Raw genomic sequence first — 24,049 nt, forward strand, 5'->3', positions numbered from 1 at the left:
TTATATTAACGTCTTCAAAAGGCCAAAGTGACCTATGAGACTAGAAAGTTACAATGTGGTGGATCTGATACAAAGTGAGAGTAACAAGATGACAAAAATGAAATGACAAATGTCACAATAAAATACTATGGAATCCTAAACTACTAGGTGTGAACTAAGCAGCTAGCTGCGATAGCTAGATCACAAGAGATCCAGCATCGGTCGCTGGCGGATCTCATCAATCTCCTCCATGGACAGTAGTCTGACCGTGCGTCGTGCATGTCGAGCCAAAGTGATCCGAATCCTCTGATGCAGCCTCCGCCGATGTTGTGTAGTCCTCCGCAGTCGTGGGCGTCTGGATCTCCCCAGCTCAGTCGCTCGGTCGATCAGTGTGCCTCTGGTGTGAGACGACGAGCTCTGCTGTGGTAGTAACTCCTCCGAGTGTCCAGCGGCAGCTCTAAAGAAATCTGTGATCTATCTTTGAGACTGGCTAGCCTCTCTCTCTCTCTTGGAATCATTACATATCGACAGTCTCGGATTGCCCTTCGGCAATTAGTGCGACGGAAGAAGCGGGCCTTCTTAGCCCAGATGGAACATGATTTTTATCAGCTCTTTTTGAGTCGAGATTCAGGTGAGGCCTGGCGTTTCTTCCATGAGCACTCACCTCCTCCAGTGATTACTTCTCCTGAGATTTGGGGTCCGTATGCAGCATCATTATATACAGTACCTGGGCAACCACCATTACCAGACCCTCTAGAGTCATGTCCAGCCACTAGTACCTTCTTTACCACTGAGATGGTGAAGAACGCCATTAACAGGATGAGGACTAGGCGAGCATATGATCATGATGGTTTGGTGGCAGAGCACTTGATACATGCTAGAGATTTATAGTCAGAGGTTCTTGCGCAGTTGTTTAACCGTGTCATGTGTGAGGGACTACCCGAGTCTTGGAGGTTATCTACAATTGTACCTCTCTTGAAGGCAGGGAACCCCACAGTGCCAGGGAACTACCGAACTATTATGATAGGGCACACATTGGCATGGTTGTATGCATCCATTCTTGAACAGCAACTGCGTAAATGGGCAGAAAGTGAGGGCACACGAGCAGCAGGACAGGCTGGGTTCAGGAGGGGTTTCTCCACTTTGGACCATATTCTTACACTCAGAGCCATTATTGAGGAGGGTCGGGCACATGGGAGACGGATCTATTGTTGCTTTGTGGACTTCCGCAAAGCATTTGACACAGTGCCGAGGGCCAGATTGATGCACAGGTTACTGCAATTGGGAGTACCCACAGAGATCATACACTACATATGCCACTGCACTGTGTATTATGAGATACGAGGGCGCTTCCATTGCTTATTCAGGGAGGGTTTTGGACCCCTAGCTAGAGTCATGAGGTACCAGGATCAGAGATGCCTTGGCTTATATCTACTTGAGTTACACCGACATAGAGATAGTCTGTTGAGAAGACATGGAGTACGACAGTCACAGAGACAGATCACAGACTTCTTTGGATTGAGGGAGCCAGGAGACCAACCACCAGCACAGGGTGGTACCCGCATTCATACCAGAGGCACCCTCATTGACAGGGCGACTGAGCTAGGGAGATCAAGACGACCACGACCGAGACACAGGAGCACACTCCATCGGCGCAGACTCCAGCAGAGGATCAGAGGCATTCTAGCACGACACATTGAGGGCCTATTCTACATTTTCACATTTTCACATTTCACATTTCACACTTCATTTTCAGTTTTCATTTTTACTTTCAGTACTTTTTGTACTTGTACTTCAGACATTGTATTAGACTCACCACTTTGTATCTGATGGTCTCATAGGTCATTTTGGCCTTTTGAAGACGTTAATATATCATTTCATTTCATTTCATTTCTCTCTCTCTCTCTCTCTCTCTCTCTCTCTCTCTCTCTCTCTCTCTCTCTCTCTCTCTCTCTCTCTCTCTCTCTCAATGAAATGAAATGTTATATTAACGTCTTCAAAAGGCCGCAATGACCTATGAGACCAAACTGATACAAAAGTGCTGAATCTGTTACAATGTCTGGGTACCTTAGTACTAAAGTACTAAGTGTGAAAAGTGTGAAAGTAAATGTGAAAAAAAACTAAATACAAAGTATTAAATAAACTTCTTAGGAGCATTCTGGGTGTCTGGCTAGAATGCTTCTAATCCTTTGTTGTAGTCTCCTCCGGTGAAGTGTGCTTCTGCATCTTGTTCGTGGTTGTCTCGATTTCCTAAGCTCAATCGCTCTGTCAATTAGGGTGCCTTTGGTATGAATGTGGGTACTCCTTTGTGTTGGCTGCTGGCCTCTTGCTTCCCGTTCCACTCCTGCTTCTCTCAATCCGAAGAAATGTGTGATCTGCCTCTGAGGCTGTAGTGCTCTTTGTCTTCTCATTAGATTATCCATGTGCCGATGTAGTTCCAGTAGGTACAAGCCTAAGCATCTTTGATCTTGGTATTTCATGATTTTATCTAGAGGTCCAAAGCCTTCTTTAAAGAGGCAATGAAAACGCCCACGTATCTCATAGTATACTGTGCAGTGGCACATATAGTGTAATTGTGTCTCCGGCTCCATTCCGCATAACTTGCAAATTCTGCTCTCAGGTGGGATTCCCCTAAATCTGCCAAATTCAATTTCCAACTGGTGTGAGGATGTACGAATCTGACCAATAGCACATCTCAAACCATGAGACAGGTGGGTATCCATGTAACTCGGGCGAATCACAAATCCATCTTTAGATAGTTGTAGGAAGTTTTCTTTGTAGTCGGTCATCTTCGTGCCCAATTCTTGTGTAGGGTCTACCCATGTCCTCTTAGTATCCAACTGTATAAGGTCCTGACGGATGATTTTATTAATCTCTGTTCGTGTAATTGCCAGTGATGGAACCTCAAGAGAGTATTGGAAGGGGGGTAATCTTTCCATACTGAACCCGTGTCTCTGAAACCACGAGGACAGTTGCGCATACCAGCATGATGTATCCCCTTTCATTGCCAATTGTCGAGAGGATTCGAGGGCCAGTCTAATATATCGGCCATTATTTGTATCCCACAAACCATGTATAAAGGACACTGATCTGGTAAGAGCTTCAATTTCTATCGGAGGGGCCGCTAGTTCCACTCGGGTAATCGAGTGTGATACGGAGTCTAATCATTCGGGAAATCATAGATACCAAAGGTCTCTCCATTGACTTCCAATTATCCTGATCCACAGATGGTCCCCAAATCTGGACCCCATAAAGCATAGCCGAAGCCACCACAGTATCAAAGAGCCAAAGTTTTGTTCGTGGTTCCTGAAACTGCACTTGTGAACACATCCTCTCCAGCCCTCCCAAGGCGGCAGTGGCTCTGGACAATCTAGCATCCGCTGCTTTCTTAAGAGTAAACTTCGGTCCTGCAAATACCACACCAAGGTATGTGTATGTATCTGTGTACTCTAGTGTATCCTGGCCATATGCAAATGTAGGTGCCGATCTCCTAACCCACTGCGGTGTGGTGTTAAAACACCATAACTTTGGTTTTACCCAAGTTTACCGACAGTCCACTGTCCTCCGCGAATTTATGTAATGCATCTAGCTGCCTCTGCATTCCATCTGGTGATTCTGCTATCAATACAATCTCGACTGCATACAACAACAAAGGGATCCATGATCCTGCAAGTTGAGCACCTCTGTCACCCTCTCTATCAATGTAATCTGATACCTCATCTATGTACATACCAAATAAAGTAGGGGACAGTGGACATCCTTGCTTTACTCCAACGGTGGAATGAACAATGTCGGAATCCTCTTCTGGAGTACGTACATAACCAGTTACTGACCCATATAAGGCCATGATCCCCCAAATAATGTCTTTGGGGACCCCTAACTCTTGCATCCTGCACATCAATCTAGCCCTTGGTACTGTATCAAAAGCTTTCCGAAAATCCACAAAGCAACAATACATCTTTCTCCCGTTTGCTCTTCCTTCCTCAATAATGGCTCTGAGGGTAAGAATATGATCTAAAGTGGAATAACCCCTTCTGAATCCAGCTTGTCCTGTTGCTCTTATGCCCTCATTCTCTGCCCATCTACTCAATTTTTGTTCAAGAATGGATGCGTACAGTTGGGTCAAAGTGTGACCTACCATAATGGTACGGTAGTTCCCGGGTATCATAGGATCCCCTGACTTGAAAATAGGTACGATAGTAGATAATTTCCAAGATTCAGGTAATCCTTCACACATGACCCGATTAAACAGACGAACAAGGACTTCTGAAAGTAGATCCCTGGCATGGATCAGATGTTCTGCTACTAAACCATCATGATCGTATGCTCTTCTTGTCTTCATCTTATCAATGGCTTTTTCCACCATTTCCGTAGTAAAGAAAGTACTTGTAGCAGGGCATGGCTCTAGCGGATCTGGTAATGGAGGCTGTCAGGATACCATATATAATGATGTTACATTTTTTTATTTTTATTTTTCCGAGAAAAAGATCCTTCTATTAGTTAATGAAAACTGCCCATAGGGCTACATCCACCTCTGCAAGAGAGGGCTACAACAAGCATGATGGGGAGACTCTCCCAATGAAAAAACAGCATATATACAATGAGGCTAAATCAAGAGATGTGAGGAGGGAAGAGCCACACAGGTGGACAGTAGTGCCATCTGAGCACCCCCTGGACTATGGTGTAGAAAGGCCCAGGGCGCCAGAGTCGAAGGAAAGCCTCGCGGCGCTCCCGCATGCGGTCGGAGCTACCCTGTAGTCCCTCAAGCTGTCCTCTGAGAGTATGGATCAGCTCTAGCCAAAAGTCACGAACAGTCTCTGCTGGTGGCACAGGGCGAGCCTCAAAGATGCGAAAACAGCGGGCCCGCCAGATGAACCAAAGTGTCAGGCCACTGATGAGCTCCCAACACTCCTCTCTCTCACTGCACCACTCCTATTGAGTAAGCTCTGTAGCAGGTTGGAGTGTAGGTTGCCCCCCTTGCATCACTATCATCCTGCTAGTGGAAGATAGCTCAAACTGAAGTGCCGGGCCCGTGAGGGTGGACCAAGCCGCTGCTTCCCAAGTGTACTGTCGAGCCGTGGAGAGGGCAGGCATCAGCCGAAGAACTCGTAGCCACACCTACTGGGCCGAGGGACAGTCCCAAAGACAATGACCGTGACTCTCCACCAACTGGTCACAGGCTGCACATGCGGCCGAGAGACCACTATGCACAAGCCAGCTCCCTACTGCTGTGGCTCTATGTGCAACCAGCCACTAAAACAAAGTGACGCGCCTCGGCTGTCTGGAGTCCCACAGCCTCTGCCAAAAGGCTGCCAAGAACTCGAATGTGAGGCCCTCCTCCTGCCAATGACGTGCTGCAGCGGGGCGGGCCTCTCTCTGTGCTGCAAGTATATGACGTCCAAGCCGAACAGTGTACTGAAAGAAGGGTACTCCTGGGCGGTCTGCAGAAGAGAAGAGGTCCCTCCATAGCCACTCACCATGATCCCACTGTACTCGTGCTAGTGGACAACACTCCCAAGCCCATAGCCTCCAGTGTCCAGTCTCAAGAGCTGCTGGGTCAGGGTCTATGACGCAAGTCCTCCCACAGATGCCCACAACTCGGATCCTTTGGAAACAGCACTCTGCTACCTGCGGGGCCTCTACTGCAACTCACTGTAATCGTCCCCCACCCTGAAGCTCGAAGAACAGGGCTGGGACAGTCTCTGAGCAGGCCCTGACTGAAATGAGAACCTCCAGTCGTGTGAAGGCTCCCATCCACCGAGGTGCTACTGGCTCGAGAGGCGTGAGCCACTCAGCTGAAACTGACTCTGAGATGTCCTGACACATGCTCTGCACCCCTCTCATGCCCTGTAGGTTGGAAACCCTACACCTCCTCTGACAAACCTATGAACTCTAGCCAGTCACCTAGAGAGCGACCTGCTGCCATGGGACCCCAAGAAACATGAGGCCGACTCCCAAGCAAGTGGCCTCTCTAAGTGCTAACCATGGGGTTCCAAACGAGGGGCTGCAGTAGGCGCTCCTCTGTGCACGTCGGCTGTCTCTGCTCTAGGCCACGCCGTAAGAGCTCCCAAGATCGAAGCAAACTCACAGCGAAGCGGTCCTCCAGTCTCCTGCTCAAACCAACTCGGCGCAACTCTGTAAAGATCCATATGGTCGAAGGTTGCCAAGGGCCTCCTGACTGAGGCACCCTGGCACGAAGCCTCTGCAGCAAGAACTCCTTCCAGGGCTCTCGCCTGGAAGAAGTCCTCTGACGACGAACTTCCCAAGAAGGACTCTACTCTGCTATGCTGGATCAATGATCCCAAGCCCTCCCTGAGAACAAGGAAGTGTGATGACCGACCAAGCCACCTTGGCTCGGGCAATCTGAGTGTCACGACCTGACCAAAGGAAGTTCCTGATCAGCCTCTCTACCTGGCTGATACAAGAACTCGAGAAGATCCAGCAAGAAGTGATGTACCACATAGTCGCCAACAACACTTGGTTGGCAACTACTACTCTACCAACCAGCGAAAGTCGTGCTGAGCTCCAATGTAACAACTTTCTCTTGATGGACAGGAGAAGAGGAGCAATCTACTGCTCGGCGGACAAGTCCAAACCAACCTGACAACCCAAGTACCGAATGCAATCCCTGGGGGAATCCACCTGAAACCCTCTCTTGGCATCCAATCTGGCACAGGAGCATTGCCAACCGAGAAAGCCACTGTCTTTCTCCAGTTGATCAGTGCGCCCGATGCACAGCATAAGGTCTCCAAAGCCTGCTCACATCTATGTAGATTGGCCTCCTAGCCCTCTAAGTACAAGGCTGAGTCATCGGCAAACTCAGCGTCCAGAAGCTCATCTCCCCGTATAGGGAGTGCTAAGCCCCTCAGACCAACCTGCTGTGACACCAAAAATCTGCTCATCGCCTCCGCATAGAACAGAAAGAGAAAGGGGGCAAGAGGACAACCCTGTCTGACCGATCGTGTGAGCATGAAGCGCTCACCTCTACCTCCTGCCAAAAGCACCTGACTGTGAGCCTGTCTGTACAAAGCTGACACCCCTCTGATCCAAGCATATGAGAAGCCCATCTTGCGTAGAGTGCCCTCTAGAAAGTCCCAGTCATCTCTGTCGTATGCCTTCTCAAAATCGAGAAGAAGAATCACAAGGTCCTCCCCACGGAGCCGTGCCAGGGCAGAAGCATCCCAGAAAGTGAAGATGTTGTCAAGGATACCGCGTTCCTTGACAAAACCTGTCTGTGAAGATGTTGTCAAGGATACTGCGTTCCTTGACAAAACCTGTCTGAGTCCCATGTATCAGGCTCTCCAAAAGTGGCTGAATCCTCAAACTCAGAGCCTTGGCAAGAATTTTGCAGGCTGAGTTGAGGATGGTGATGAGGCGCCACTATCGAATCTCATCCAAGGAGCCACCCTCCTTTGGAATGAGGTAAATCAGGCCCTTACTCATGCTATCCGGCATCACTCCTGTGTGCAGAATGTACTGAAAGGCACTACAAAGATATGGGCCAAGCAGGTCCCAGTACTCCAAGAAGAAGCTGGGAGTCAGTCCATCCTCACTTGGACAGCTACCACGAGGGAGGGCCCTAAGAGCCGTGTGCAGCTCCTCAAGCTGAAGAGACATCTCTAGCCTCTGGCACATCTCCTCAGTCACAAGACAAGGCATCCATGCCCAAACCTGCTCCCTGTATGCATCCTGCCGCTCTGAGCCGCGACAGTAACTCGCGGTAAAAGTCAGTAGCAACTGCACGCATATCCTTGGGCTCACAAACAACTGACCCATCGGGTCTCCTCAACTGATTGACCTTGGCATGCGAGTGTCGAGGTCCCACTGTCTCAAAAAAAGCACCAGTCACTCTGTCACACACCTGAGTCCACTGAGATGCCTGTCGGTGAAAGGGAAACTCATGACGCCTCTCCTCTGTGCAAGCAAGCTCCTGTTGAGCCTGCTGTAACTGCTCCTCCAACCATGGACTGTCTGGATGCTGCTCCTACATCCTTTGTAATGAAGCAATGCCTCGTCTGAGACGCTGCTCCTCCTCTCTCGCTGCAGCCCGTCGAGCCAGAGACTCCTGGAGAAAAAAGTGGCTAAGCTGAGCTAGGCCTAAGGCCACTCTGTCTGCAGGTAGAGCCTGGTTGTCCATGCCCTTTGTCCAAAGAGCCTCTACCCTCTCTCTGAGTGCTGAGTCCAACAAGACCCGCTCTGGGATGCGAAGCATCGTGCTCCCACTCCTCTGCTTGTCTGCCACTGTGAGGATCACTGGTGCATGGTCCGAGAAGGATGTCCCTGCAAGGATGCCCACTGATCCCCCCAAGTCACTGAAGTGGTCACTAGTGTAGAAGCGATCTATCGGCGATAGATTCACTCCTCCCACTCTGCGGTCCGATCTAGAGAAGGCAAGACTCTCTGGAGGCCTCACAAAGCCAGAGTGCTGCCATGTATCCGAGACCCTCAAAGTCATACACAACCTCTCCCAAGCTGCTAACTTGACTCCATGCCCAGTAGCATGGCTGCCTCCAATCCTGTCAGAAGGGTCCTCCAACATGTTGAAGTCCCCTCCTACACACCAATGGTCAGCCTGTGGCAAAGACTCAACAATCTGTGACCAAAACTCTGCACGAGCACTCGCCACATTGGGTGCATAGATGTTCAGAAAGCCCACAAGGCCACCCTGAACCTGCATAGTAATCCACTGACCCCTGCCTGGCACAATAATCCCTCTGTCCATAATGGCATGCTGCAATGAGTCCGCAATAGTCATACATACCCCACCCTGGATGCCTCTAGGTCCAAAAGCAGCTGACCAAAAGGTATCATATCGTCCACGCAGAATCTGACCACATCGCCGAATGCGGCTCTCAGACAGATGGTGCTCCTGAAGCATAAGGAGATCAATCTCTCCTCCCACAAGGCAACGCTGAAGCTCCTGACGCAATCGGCCCCGCTGTCGCTGAAACTGGGGCCCACCTAGTCCCTGCACGTTCCACGAGACGATCCTCATGGGGAGCGAGAGAGAACAGATGTTACCGCAGCAGCAAGACGGGCTATCTTCGAGGCTGGCTTGGATGGGGAGTAATCCGCATCCGAGCGTCCTCTAGATAGGCGAGACTGCAGTGAGTGCCTAGCCCAAGCCCAAGCAGAGCGAGCTGTGCGTAAGGCAACCTCCTCTGTCCAGGAGTCCTCATGAATGTATACATAGCAAGGCAAACACTGCGTATCAGCAAAAAAGTACACCACAATGTGCCTACATCCTGCTGAGTCTGGGGGTGTCACCGCAAACTTGGCCAGTGGCCACAAAGTCTGCAGCAAATCTGTAACTCCAAGTTCTCCCATGTGGTGAGAGAACTCGAGAACCTGTGTATGCAACCATCCCACCACTGAGTCGAGGGACCACTCTGTCTCGGTCCTACCACAGAGGGGGAAGGAGAAACCAACTGCTGAGTCCAAGGCCTCTGTCCCCCTAGCGGCGAGGAACAAAGCATGGACCCTGAAGCAGGCTGCCTCGTTGTCTGCTGCGGAATCGCCGAGAAAGCAAGTGAACCCGTAGTCGAAGAAATACCAGCGGCGTTGGAGGTCAATGCTCGTCAGACCACGAGGGATATCTGCAAGGGAAGATGTCTGAATTTGCAGAGGGGGCCGCAAGAAGGGCTGACCCTCTCTCGCTAGGCAACTCGTGGCAAAGGCGCTGCCAAGAGATCTCCTAGCCGCCGGCGAGGGACCAGTCTCCTGAGTCGACTGTGGAACTGGAGCAGGAGGGGGGGGAGAAGGAGCTGGGGGGGGGGGGGGGGGGGCGGAGGGGAGGAAAAGCGGGGTGGGGCGACAGAGGAAGAGGGGCGAGGTGGGGAGTGGACGGGAGCAGAGGGCGTGGGGGAGGATGACGAGGAGGAGGGGAACTCTTAAGGGGGGGTGGATGGTGAGGGTGAAGCGGAGGTGGAGGCTGGTGTAGGGGGCTCCTCCTGCTCAAGAGGACCAAAGCGGTTCCTCGTGGGAACCCACTGCTGCTGAGTAGGCACCTGAGGGCCACTCTGAGTGCCAGGCTGTCACTGTGGCCCCTGGCGTCGACGGCCACGGGCCTGTTGCCACCCCTCCTCCGTTGGAGCCCCAGGCTCGGAGGGTGGCTCTGAATCTGTGCTCTGTGCCGCTGGCTGTGGCTGCGGCCCAGCCTTGGCAGGCTGGGGCTGAGGCTGAGGTGCAGGTCGTGGCCTCCTCCGTGGACAGGCCTTCGCTAGGTGGCGCATCTGTCTGCAAATGAAGCACTGGTTCGGGAGACCCGAGTACTCCACACTCTGTCTAAACCAACCCCCACTCACCCGAGGCAGAAGCATGACCTTCGGGAGCGTGTGGGTATCTCTGACCAAAACTCGAACTGAGGGGATGCCAGCCGCCTTGGCAGCTACTGATGTTGCCGTACGAGGTGACTCGAGGACAGTCCCGATGGCGGAGCCAATCCTAGAGAGAAGTGGTAGGTACTCCCTCCGTAAACCCGGAAAGCAGACTGAGATGGGGATGTTTGCCTCCTCTACTAGCACATCCGAAGTCGGGTCAAACCCATGTCGTCACTGTCGAAAGTCGGCGCGTGATGCTCAGATGGCCAGTGGACTCATAGCTATGACCTTGGAAGCCATCTCCGAGGTCTCGAACTCGATCTGGTAGTACCCTCGTTCGAGAATCTGGACATCCAAGATCTTGCCCACCTCTGCGAGAAGGCGGGCCTGGAGAAGGTCTCGTAGCTCTCCTCCACTAGGACGGGTGCCGAGAATTTTACAGATGACCGAAGTCGCCTGCAAACGCTCAACCTCAGCAGCTAGGCTCGCTTGCTCTGTCGGCGATAGAGCAAGTCGAATGGTGGGCTCAGCGGGGTCGGGCGAGGGGGCTTCGGATGAGTCCCTCTGTGGCGGAGCTGGAGCCTCCATCTGTGTCTACTGCTGTGGCGAAGAAGCGGACGGTGAAGAGACTCTGCAACCGAGCACGCCGAGCACTGTCTGAAGAAGCAGTGTTGCAGAGCCAAGTGCAGGAACCTTCGGGAATGACGAAGGGGGGGGGGGGGGGGGGCGGAGGGGAGGAAAAGCGGGGTGGGGCGACAGAGGAAGAGGGGCGAGGTGAGGAGTGGACGGGAGCAGAGGGCGTGGGGGAGGATGACGAGGAGGAGGGGAACTCTTAAGGGGGGGTGGATGGTGAGGGTGAAGCGGAGGTGGAGGCTGGTGTAGGGGGCTCCTCCTGCTCAAGAGGACCAAAGCGGTTCCTCGTGGGAACCCACTGCTGCTGAGTAGGCACCTGAGGGCCACTCTGAGTGCCAGGCTGTCACTGTGGCCCCTGGCGTCGACGGCCACGGGCCTGTTGCCACCCCTCCTCCGTTGGAGCCCCAGGCTCGGAGGGTGGCTCTGAATCTGTGCTCTGTGCCGCTGGCTGTGGCTGCGGCCCAGCCTTGGCAGGCTGGGGTTGAGGCTGAGGTGCAGGTCGTGGCCTCCTCCGTGGACAGGCCTTCGCTAGGTGGCGCATCTGTCTGCAAATGAAGCACTGGTTCGGGAGACCCGAGTACTCCACACTCTGTCTAAACCAACCCCCACTCACCCGAGGCAGAAGCATGACCTTCGGGAGCGTGTGGGTATCTCTGACCAAAACTCGAACTGAGGGGATGCCAGCCGCCTTGGCAGCTACTGATGTTGCCGTACGAGGTGACTCGAGGACAGTCCCGATGGCGGAGCCAATCCTAGAGAGAAGTGGTAGGTACTCCCTCCGTAAACCCGGAAAGCAGACTGAGATGGGGATGTTTGCCTCCTCTACTAGCACATCCGAAGTCGGGTCAAACCCATGTCGTCACTGTCGAAAGTCGGCGCGTGATGCTCAGATGGCCAGTGGACTCATAGCTATGACCTTGGAAGCCATCTCCGAGGTCTCGAACTCGATCTGGTAGTACCCTCGTTCGAGAATCTGGACATCCAAGATCTTGCCCACCTCTGCGAGAAGGCGGGCCTGGAGAAGGTCTCGTAGCTCTCCTCCACTAGGACGGGTGCCGAGAATTTTACAGATGACCGAAGTCGCCTGCAAACGCTCAACCTCAGCAGCTAGGCTCGCTTGCTCTGTCGGCGATAGAGCAAGTCGAATGGTGGGCTCAGCGGGGTCGGGCGAGGGGGCTTCGGATGAGTCCCTCTGTGGCGGAGCTGGAGCCTCCATCTGTGTCTACTGCTGTGGCGAAGAAGCGGACGGTGAAGAGACTCTGCAACCGAGCACGCCGAGCACTGTCTGAAGAAGCAGTGTTGCAAAGCCAAGTGCAGGAACCTTCGGGAATGACGAAGAGGGGGGGGGGGATGGCGGCGCGAGAAGGGGGCAGCGGACGGGTTGGGGGGCAGCGCGAGGTGAGAGCAGCGGGCTGTTGCGCGCAAGGGCAGGCGGGGGGGGCAGCGATGGCGCAGCAGGGGGGGGGGGGGGGGGGGCGAGCAGCAGTAGCGAGTGCTCTCAATGATGTTACATATTGACCCCAGATCTCAGGAGAAGTAATCGTCGGAGGCGGTGAGTGCTCTTGAAATAAGTGCCATGCCTCATGTGAGTCGTGACTCAAGAAGAGCTGATATAAATCCTTCTCCAGTTTGGCTAAAAATGCCCTTTTCTTGCGACATACTATACGCCGAAGAGCAATCCGAGACTGCTTATATGTGATGATCCCAAGTGTAAGCTCTTTCTGGACCTGCGTCTCTCTGCATTCCTCGTCATACCAATTGTTTTGAGGCATGTTCCTAGCTCCTCTCTTCTGATCAGGTTGAGTATGTGGGTATGCCTCTTGTGCTGCTCCATGTAGTATCTCTGTTAACTGAGAAGTAATCTCCTCTACAGTATATACTGGCTCGGCTGCCCACATCCTATTATAGATCTTTTCCACATAGACTGAATCAGTTTCTGGCGTGAAAGTATCTCTTGTGTGTGTCTTCTTTCTTTGTACTTGAGAGGCATTGTATTGGAAGGAGATTGATAAGGTCAAGAGAGCATGATCCACTGCAATCCCAACCGGTTTGGGTCCCACCTTAAAGTCCTCGATACTAGAAATAAAGCTTGGTGAAGTCATGACATAATCCACTGTACTGGCCCCATGCCTGTGCGGGAAGCATGTGGATCCCCCAGATAACGGGAAATTCTCTAGACCATTAAGTATGGCCAAACCATGTAAAGTTGCCATCTCCATGAGATGTCTCCCATATTCAGTGTGTTCTTTATCCTGTGAGTTTCTAGTAAGCCCCCTCTGTGATAAATCCACTTCTCTGAGCATTTCCTCAGAAGTATCATAGAATACTGCTTGAGAGTTGGCCGTTCTGGCATTAAAGTCTCCTAAGAGAACGATGTCTCCATCTCTAGAAAACTCCCATATATCATTATTCAATATGGAGAAAGGGGATTGTCCTTTAGGTGAGGAGTAGACTGAGGTACTTGGAGGGAAGTAGCATATAGCGACATATAGAAATCTACATGTCTCGGCTCTCATTCTCACCCACATATACCTTGCTTGCTCATCTTTCGTGATAATATGTAGTAGTGGTTTCAGCTCCTCTTTAAATAAGATTGCTACTCCTCCTGAACCCCGGCTACCCTGTAGAGATCTCTTGTCTGGTCGACCAGCTGTTTCCCATAAATAACCCTTCACATGTGGCATACGCTGTCCCGGTATCTGGTGTGTCTCTGAGTAGAAAACTATGTCTCTGTCCCTAAAGCTGTCTTCAAAGGCACCTACATCTAGCCTATATGATCCATTACAATTCCACGCCGCTATCCGAAGCGTCGCCCCATAGGTCTCGCACTGTCATGCTGAGCGCTTTTCCAGAACCACTACTTTCCCTCCTCTATAAAAGGCGATTTTCCCCTTTTCTCTTGCTGCCCTGATCTCTGGCATCAACTCTTGCATGTGTGCCACTTGTGCCAATGTAAGGTCATCTCCCAAGAAAATACCGGTTTTCTTAAGAGTTGGCCTCTTTTTTAGAAATTCTTTCCTTATTTCTATATTCGGGAATCGGAGAATAAGTGCCCTATCCTTTACATTTCCCTTCTCATCGATTCCTTTCTTGCCCACTCTCCATGCACTTGTGTGAGTAGGCTCTGTGATGCCCATGCGTTGTAGCAGTTCCTTCACTTCTTCATCTACATTCTCTTTGTCTTTGACTCCTGTGACCCGCACATGCACAGCCCGAGTCTTCCTTTTTTGCTCTTCCTCAATGGTCATATTAATAATGGTAGAAGTAGGTGTGGTCTCGAGCATATGGGCCTTCCCTTTCTTCGCATCTTCAATCCATTTCTCTGCTTCATCAACCTTTTCTTGTGTCTTCACAAGACGTTCCGCCCATGAAGATGCCGTTTTCGATTTTTGTTCATCTCCTTCCCGTAGAGCTTTCATCCGATCCTTCATGTCCTCCAACTCCTTTAGCACCGAAGGTTGGTCGTCTCCCTTCTCCTTGGTTGCAGATTTGCAAGCCGCAAGTTCTCCTTTTAGCTCCCCGATTATTGCATCCTTTTCCCCCATGTGTTTTTCCATATTTGTTCTCCATGCTTCAAAACTTGCTACTGCCTCATCGAGTTTCTTTTGTATAACGCATTCTGTTACATTTACTTCGGCCTTGATTAGGTTTCGTAATTCCGTTTTCAAGATCTGAATCTCCTCATTCTGTATCCCCCGGATCTCTCGCCTTAGTTTTCTCATCATGTCTCCATACATGGAGTTCCTGTAGCTCTCAACGCTCGCGTGCATTTCCTTCCTGATGTCATCTCTCATGTAGTTTAGCTCTGATTTGAGCATCATCTGGACCTTCTCCATCATTAGTTCATCATGTATCTTGGACGTTTTCCCCACTCGTAATGATCTTGGTGATAGTACAATATCTCTGTTTCTCCGCTTAAATGTAGCTGTTGTTTTTTTTGGGGTGGTGTAGCTATCTACACCCGGCCCTTCCCCTTCGGTAGGCGGATCCATCGAACCCGAGCCCCAAATGTGGGGTAGGGTACTAGGGAGAATAGGGCAAACTTAAAAGATTTTATCTTAAGGCTTTTTACCTTAAGGCTTAAAAATTTCTCTAAATTTGAACACAAGGCTTGGACTTCCTATGCGTAGGTGAAGGGCGGGGGTGATGCGGCGCGTATGCTGGGACTTGCTACGCGTAGTGTTGCTGGGACATGCTACGCGTAGAACTTCTCCTGCCTTATCGTGAGAATCCCCTGCCTGCCCTTCGCGCGAGCTCCTGCTTGCTCCACCTCACTCGCGTGAATCCCCTAGGCCTGCTGCGATCCTGTTCTCAGCAGTTTCGGCTCAGCTCAATGGTTGTTTGGCGAGCAGAATTCAGAGCGACCCACCTCTGTGTGCAAAGGTGTCCTTGTGCTAGTCTTCGATTCCCTTCTCAACCCTACAATGCTGTCCTACTGCAGCTTCGTCTGCCGTGCCCCAGAGAGAGAGAGAGAGAGAGAGAGAGAGAGAGAGAGAGAGAGAGAAAAGAAGAAGAGAATTTTAATATCGTAGGAAACTATCCACAAAGAGAGAGAGAGAGAGAGAGAGAGAGAGAGAGAGAGAGAGAGATGTGATGTACAAACAGGGCAAAGCTGACCTGAAAATGACGTACATTTATCGAGGAAAGTATACAAAGAGTTTCTTCCTCATACCTAGAATTACTAGTGAGGTTGCTGCAAATGACAGTTATGTGAATCTTGGGTAGCCTTACAATGGTGAATCTTGTGAATCTTGGGTAGCCTTAGAGAGAGAGAGAGAGAGAGAGAGAGAGAGAGAGAGAGAGAGAGAGAGAGAGAGGGAGGGAGGGAGAGAGAGAGAGTTTCTTCCTCTTACCTAGAATTACTAGTGAGGTTGCTGCAAATGACAGTTATGTGAATCTTGGGTAGCCTTACAATGGTGAATCTTGTGAATCTTGGGTAGCCTTACACACACACACACACACACACACACACACACACACACACACACACAGAGAGAGAGAGAGAGAGAGAGAGAGAGAAAATGTACGCAGAGTTGGGCGTGTGCTATTCGACACACCTTTCAATATTATGTTTTATTGATATTTGGATGCCTGTATGAGGGTCACTTTAAGCGACCCTAGGGGTGGTTCACACCCAAGGAATAAAATATGTACAAGGGTGGCCAGTGGGCCTTTAGACCCAACAAGGACCAAGGGAACCGGTTTCGGCGAGATCCTTTTGCTTTAGCCGATCACCCGAGGACCCCCTTCTTTCAGTACACAGCACGACTGGGACGTCACATACTTATAGCGAGGAGAGGCTTGCTTTGCTGCAACGGATCATTGGCAGGAGGAGGGTCTCATGTGCGAGTCCTTGGCAGATTTTTGGGGTGCCTGTGGGACAACAGACAGCCAAGGAGAGCCACCATGTACCAGTGGCTAGTTGCCCATCGAGCTACTGCACTTGGGAGTTGGTTGGTGCACAGGCCACTTCGTGGTGCGTACTGCTAGTGACCATCCCCTTGAGACACAGCATCACTGCCTGTGGGACTGCCCCATGGCATAGTAGGTTTAGCTTCGGATTTTTCGCCTGATGCCCACACTTTCGGCAGCTAGCCAGCACACCTTGGGTGTTGCCGCCTGGTCCACCCTCACGGGCCCAACACTTCGTTTTGAGATTGCTTCAGTCGAGCTGGATGATTGTGGTACAGGGAGGCCGGCCTACTCTTCAGCCCGCCACAAAGCTTGTACCTCAAAATCAGAGTAGAGATAGAGTGTGCTGTTGGGAGCTTATCTGCGGCCTAACACTTTGGTTCATTTGGAGAGCCGTGTGTTTCTGCATCTTTGAGGCTCGACCCGTCCCACCGGCAGAGACTATACGTGACATCTGGCTGGAGTTGATCCATACACTCAGGGGACAGTTTGAGAGACTTCAGGGTAGCTCTGACCGCATGCAGGAGCACCACAAGGCTTTCTTGCGACTTTGGAGACGAGGGCCCTTCTTCACCATGGTTGATGGGATGCCTGGATGGCAGTACCACCCACCTGCGTAGCTATTTCCTCCACCCATCTCTTGATTTAGTGGTCATTATACATATCTTACCTTTTCATTGGGAGAGTCTCCCCACATTTTGATATAGCCCTCTCTAGTAGGGGCAGTTTGTAGCCCATTTTTTCTTAACTAACAGAAGGATCTTTTTCTTGCAAAAAAAAAGTAAAAATCCCCCTCTTGGATCACAAAAGAATGTATGTTTGGAGCTCTGAGAGAGTCTTGGTCATTCATTGTATATTTATGGATATTTGGGGCATCCCACCTATGTGGTGATTGGCTTTTGTACAATTTATCTCGAGGCTGTGCCCTTGAGATGCTTATTTCAGTAGAAGATTATTTTGTGGAAAAAGAAACCGGGCGGGGGGGGGGGGGGGGGGGGAGGGGGGGGGGTTTGTTTTGCTGCTAGAAAGCTAACCTTGTTTTTCTCTGAAACTATGTATACCATTGTGTCTGGCAGATTTTTTTGTTTTGAATCGAACATGTGCCAATTTAAATTGTTCTGTTTGCAGCCATTTTGTGCCAAACTTAACGATCGGAGCCCCTGTAATTCAGAGCTTAAGAAAGCACACAGAGTAAGGTTTCTTACCTTTTTCTTCTTGTTCTATGTATTCTAATTTGGTTATGAAGAATTGACTTTTGTTGCAGTGCTTTCCTGGACTGCCACCTTATGGTTACCAATCCCTCAGATTATGTTGCTCCATTTGCACAGGCTGGAGCTTCTGGATTTACTTTTCATATTGAAGTGGTAAAAGGTAGTGCTGACTGATCCAGAACACAGCTGGCCACATTTATAAGCTTTTGTCAAATTTGAGGTTTTTGCAGTCCAATGTTGCAATCGAATGTCTTCCTTTTATACAGATGAATGGAAGGATCTCTTAAAGAGCATTAAATCTGCTGGAATGCAAGCTGGGGTTGCGTTGAGGCCTGGGACATCTGTTGAACAGATATTTCCTTTAGTAAGGCCTCCTTCCCCAACTGCGAATCAGCTTGGATTAACAGGAATTCAAGTGCATTATAATATATGAGGCTATGATATCAAATAGTGGTGGCATGAAATGCTGCTTTTGGGGTAGAGAGTGGCTGTTTAGCAAGATTTGTGAGCTCTATAAATGTTGGCTGTGTAATGCAGGCTTTGATGTTGATTATCAATGAGTGAAGAATTGTCAGCCCTTTAAATGTTGGCCATGTAATGCAGGCTTTGATGTTGATTCTCAATGAGTTTTGTAAATAACATTGTTTGTTTCTTTGTGGCTGATTGAATGTCTAGGTTGAAGGTGAAGAGCACGTTGACATGGTATTGGTGATGACTGTGGAACCTGGGTTTGGTGGGCAGAAGTTTATGCCAGAAATGATGGCCAAAGTTAGTGCTTCTTGCTTTGTTTCTGTAAGAAATCTGTTTGGTACATCAATCATGTGGCCACAGGTACCAGTAGGGGTTGTATGAACTCCCTGACAATTATCCTGTGTTGAATGAATTGTGAATGGTTGATTATATGGGTTTTTTGAGGATGGTTTTTAGTGACATATACTTTTGGCAACAGGTTAATATCCTTCGGAAGAAATTTCCTTGGCTACATATTGAGGTAAGCCAATTTTTGTTCCGACATGCAGAGATAAAAACCATTTGATGAGCATTCCTTTAGTTGAGGCTCTTTTTTTAATGGCAAATAGGTAGATGGAGGGCTAGGCCCCTCGACCATCAAAGAAGCTGCTCAGGCCGGTGCAAATTGCATAGTTGCTGGAAGCTCAGTTTTTGGATCTCAGGACCCTGCTGGTGTCATTAGCATTTTACGGAGTAAAGTACAAGACGCTGCCATGAGAGGGTTTTAGTTGCAGATGCTCATTTAGACCAGTGGATATAGAGGCAGTTTCAGATTTTTGTATCGTTGATACGTTTACATATTTCTATATAACTTTTAGAGAAACCTCTAGTGATTATTGGCCTTAAGATGAGACCAAACAGGTAATAAATTATCACTCAAATGGGTGATGCATGCTCCAAAAAGCTTTGTTGATTCTTGTGCTTGTGCATTTAGTGAGAGGATCATGATTTCATCACTAAGGTGCTTATGGGCCGACTCATGACTCGGCCAATGTGGGTAGGACTGAGCTTGCACACACCCACAAATCCCCTATTGTACCTTGCATGCACACACGTCTTTTGTAGTTGTCTTGTGAGTGTAGGGAACATGGGTGCTGGGGAGGGGAGGGGGGGCGGGGGTTGTTGGGATTTGAAGCAGGAGGTGTCGAGCTCAAACCTCACCTTAACCACATGGTATGCTGCACAACACCATACCATGTGAGACTTGAGTACCATATGCTTGTAGGATGAGTATTATGAGTGTAGCTTGAGTGGTTGTTGGGGGGGGAAGGGGACTATTATATGAGAGACCCCCTTGTGGGTGCACAGCTCAAAATGGATGTGGAATACATACTTGTACTGTAAGGGAGACAAGTGTGAATGCTTCTGTGCATTTCTAAAGGTGTTTAAAAGCTTTCATCAAAATAATAAAATATTGTTTCATAGCAAAATAAAACAATTTATCAGTCAAATATGTGTGTGTGTGTGTGTGTGTGTGCCCTAGCCCTTATCTTTACTTCGAGTTTCATCCTTTGTTGATACAATATGTTTGTTCCCTTTTTTTTGTTTGGGATGACATATGAGATACCATAATTGTACATTGATTCTCTCTCTCTCTCTCTCTCTCTCTCTCTCACACACACACTCACACACACACACACACACACACACACACACACACACACAGAGGTATTGCTAACAGGCTTTGATTAGTTAAACCATGCCCTCCTTTCCCCTAAAAAACCATCCCTGATCAGCTTATGATCTCCCTGCACCAAGAGCACTCTTATACTCTCCTACCCCCGCTCTAGCCATATACAATTAGAAACATTGCACCATTTTTTTTTAATAAAAGGGGGTGTTTTTTAACACCTACAACACCCCAACCCCCCGCCCCCCCCCCGCCCCCCCCCCTTGGATGGCTAGTTTTTGGCTTTATACATGGTTTCTTTTCCTCCCCGTGGGAGTATACCCTTGAATGGGTGTCTTTGGCATTTTTGAAGCTTAAACATGAAGCTTAAACCCCTTGTGGGACTACTACCTTCTTGTGGGACTATTGTTGTCTACATGGAACTCTACTCTTTGGAGAGAGCCTGCCTTGCCACTTATTAACTCTCGATATGTGGAGGGCTTTATGACCCGTCGGTAGTGCACATGCATGATGATTGATCACGTTTAATACTCTGCCTCATTCTACTCCCCGCTACTGACTCTCTCTCTTGCTCTCTCACTGAAATCACTTGTGTACTTGCTGCTTATGATAGCATGCCTCTCACCTAACTTAACCACTAACAAGTGAAGATCATGGAGGCCACCTCTCGTTTTCTTAGGCCTTGAGAGTCAAGTTGAACCGTTTATGCAGGAATGGGGATCTTCTAGACTTCACATTCCTTGACGCCTCCACCTACGTAACTTTCTATATAAGGAGGTGAGGGTTGCTTTGGCCTCTCACTTAGCCTTGATTTTGTGTTTTGTGTGTGTATGTGAAAGTAAGGAGAGAGGGCTTTTTGTCTGCCTTCTTACCACGGTACTATGGAGTTGGTTGAACATGGTGTGGCTTCTCAGGTCGATAAATTGCCAAACTCGCTCTGTTCTACAAAATTACATTCTAGTCGGTTTTGAACCAAAAAAAAAATGGGGTCTCAATTTAGGAATGATGTACCATTGATAACTTTGCATAATAGGAAGGTTTCTTAATACATATAAGATTTCTACATCATACTGGCTGATATAGAGGTTATTTTTACACATACAATAAAAAGTTATTGTATGTTGGACTTGATGAATGTGATTATCTCATGGGAGTGCTAGATTTTTTTCATGTGTTACGATTTGATAATTATGATGCAACACTTGCTTCGGCATATAATAGGCTACCGAACTCTCTTTTAGCGTTCTACTGCGCAGTAATCTGTTGGAGTTAAAAATCGTAATACTTACCAGATCTGTTTGGTTAAAACCTGCTGAGTTGGTAGTTATTTTGATGATTCAGTACCGTAATCTTTCGATTGACCCTTCTTTTGACCTAGTGGTCAAAGTTGTTTAATCTTTTTTGGCCTGGCACAACCTGGACCATGGGTACAATGGCATATGAATTTCATAAGTAAACATTGATTATTTTTGCTCTAGGGTATAATATACTCTTTCGTGGTGCCTTATTAGTGTTAATCGTGCAAATTGAAAGGTTTTTATGGAATGGATTGTACATAGTTCTTTTTTGATAAATTTCTGGTACCATTTGACTCATTCAAAAGACCTATATAGGCAAAAATGTAAAATACTTCACAAATTGATGGGTATAAAAAACACAAAATGCTTAAAGAGCAAAAACCGGGAATAAGAAACTTGGATCAGAAGGAGTGGTGGCCTTCTAATCAGAATATTAGTTATATAAATAGCTATTTAAAGGAATTTTTAAAAAATGGGATATATAATAACCTTATCTATAACCTATGTTAATACACATGTATCTTAAAGAAGTGATGACCTTTTTTATTACAAGTTTAAAAAGAACCTAAAAAAAACTCACACCTTGAAACCTTTTCAAACAAGGAAATAAATGATTTAGTAGTGCTTGTAAAATGCAAATGATAAATCTTGTTCTCATTATCAAAAATGTTGGTTGAAGGTCTTCGAGACAACTAATCTTCTTGAGTAAATCTCTAATTTCAGCGTCTTGGCTTATGAGATTTTTTATTTAGAGGTTAGGTAATGTAAGAAAGTAGATCTTGTACAAAATGCAATGGAAACTTTTTAATGAGAAAATTACCAAAGTATCCCTGTAATGTGTGGAAATTCCTAAAATATCCCTCAAATGTGAAAAATTTCCAACGTACCCCTTATATATTTTGCCAAAATTTTCCAAAATGCCTTTCAATTTTTCCAAAATTCCCAAAATACCCATAATTAACTTTGCAAACATCTCTAAAAACCAAAAAATTTGCAACTCTTTATAGGAATTTCCACAAATTTTTGGACATTTTCCTTTTTTAATCCTCAATGGAATTTTCCAAAAAAAATTTGAAATTCGTCGAGGGATACTTTGGGAATTTCCACAAATTTTTGGACATTTTCCTTTTTTGATCCTCAATGGAATTTCTTTTGGTAAATAAGATTTCTTGTATTGTCAAGTGAGATTGGGAGCATGGGAATCATAATCTCCGAGGACAACACTATCAAGATATGTAATGAAATGAGCCATCTAACTTGGCCTATAGTAAACATATGATAATTGTATAAGAGCGCATCTTCTTAGGTATGCTTGAGATGAAACATAGCCTTGAGTCTTGAAAATCATTAAGCATCAAAGGTATTATAGTTTTTGAATCGTTGGCTTTCGTGGATTAAGAGATAAGAAAACGAAAGACAAATAGTCTAGTGAAAGTCCCAAGCCAATGAATTCTATCCTTGAAAGCCATTCAACTTGTTAATGCACTATTGAAAAGGATAGTGCATAAGGAAGATATGTCGGAATTAGGGTTTCAAGAATGCACACGGCTTGGAGAAGATGAAAAAGCCCAAGGCACACAACAACGAGTATATTGCCTAGTGCACAAATAGAAAGATAAGTTAGCCCTAGATTTGCAGTCCTCAAGTCCAAAGTTACATAATAATGTTTCTATGTATCTTGCTTGACACAAAGCAGTCCCTCCATCACACTGCTTAAACTATAGACCCAAGTAATTATGCAAAATTGCCAAGTCTTTCATCTTGAAAGTGGCATTCAATTCAATTTTGAATTCAATAATATGTGTCTATTTGAATCAATAATTAGCAAATCATCTACATATAATACAATGATGCAAAATACATCACCCTCATGTTTTTGACATACAAAGTGTTCTCAATTGGGCTATTTTATGAAAGCCTTCTTTCATTAAATGAGTGTCAGCTTTCTCATACCAAGCACAAGGAGACTCCTTCAACCCATTCAAAGCTTTCTTACATTTACACATTTTATTTTCTTGTCCTTTCTCGACAAAACCGCGAGGCTGTGTTACATATACTTCTTCAAATATACCACCACTAAAGAAAACAGTAACAATGTCTATTGATTTATATTCCATTCAAAAAGAATTGTTGATGCACATAGAAAACAAACGACAGTCATACAACACGTGGGAGAAAAAGCCTCTTCATAATCAATGCCTTTCTTCTGTGCATAACCTTTTGCCAACAAGTCTAGCCTTGTAGCGATCAATCTCACCATCCAACTTACATTTCAATTTGTAAACCCACTTTGTAACATTGGCCTTCTTGCCAAGAGGCAAATCACATAAAGTCCATGTGTTATTCTCTATAAGTGTATCATATTCTTATTTCATGGCATTCATCCAATTTTTTGAGCTTTGTGATTCATCAAAAGAAATAGGTTCCTCCTCATAACATAAACTAGAAACAACCAAAGCATAAACTGTGCCTCAGTAGAACTTACATTCAAGTTTCCACCATTAAAAAGAGGCAACAAAGTGTCATAAATGTCTTGTGAGCTTACATTACTATCTCTGGTACATGATAGCAAAGGTTGAACAAAATCTTCCACAAATACAACATCTCATGATACCAAGATACATTTTTTTTACAAGTATAACATGTAACCTTTGCTTTCAGAGCTGTAACCAACAAAAATGCATTTGATAGCCTTATCATCCAATTTTTTGCGGTGCGTTTGTGTCATTGAAGAATAATCTAAACAACCGAAATGCGTATGTGATCAATAGATGGCTTTTTATCATCTCATTCTTTATAAGGAGTCCTAGAGATCAAGTCTTTGATATGACACTGATTAAGTACATACATAGCATGCATGATAACCTCAAGCCAAAATGAAGGTAATATAGCTTGACTCTTGACCATACATCATGCCATCTCCATAAGCAACCTGTTTTTCCTTTCAACAATACCATTGTGTTGTGGTGTATACGGCACTACACATTGGTAATTTATCCCACGACTAGCTTGAAATGCATTAAATTCATAAGACATATACTCCCCTCCTCGATCTGA

At 47.4% G+C, this 24,049-nt stretch overlaps 1 protein-coding gene across 2 annotated transcripts in view; it reads left to right on the top strand.

Annotated features, from left to right (window-relative positions):
* Window positions 1–19,062, top strand: part of LOC147428195 (ribulose-phosphate 3-epimerase, cytoplasmic isoform-like) — a 68,071-nt gene extending 49,009 nt beyond the window's left edge. For both annotated transcript variants that reach the window (XM_086496534.1, XM_086496533.1), the window contains 6 exons: window positions 17,472–17,534; window positions 17,608–17,714; window positions 17,821–17,918; window positions 18,230–18,322; window positions 18,504–18,545; window positions 18,634–19,062. In XM_086496534.1, the coding sequence (XP_086352660.1) occupies window positions 17,472–17,534; window positions 17,608–17,714; window positions 17,821–17,918; window positions 18,230–18,322; window positions 18,504–18,545; window positions 18,634–18,792 (562 nt within the window). In that variant the 3' untranslated portion in view covers window positions 18,793–19,062. The remainder of the gene's footprint in view (window positions 1–17,471; window positions 17,535–17,607; window positions 17,715–17,820; window positions 17,919–18,229; window positions 18,323–18,503; window positions 18,546–18,633) is intronic.
* Window positions 19,063–24,049: the final 4,987 nt, after the last annotated feature.

The sequence above is a fragment of the Adiantum capillus-veneris genome, chromosome 23 (assembly GCF_014529385.1).
Source record: "Adiantum capillus-veneris isolate H3 chromosome 23, ASM1452938v2, whole genome shotgun sequence".
NCBI lineage: Eukaryota > Viridiplantae > Streptophyta > Polypodiopsida > Polypodiales > Pteridaceae > Adiantum > Adiantum capillus-veneris.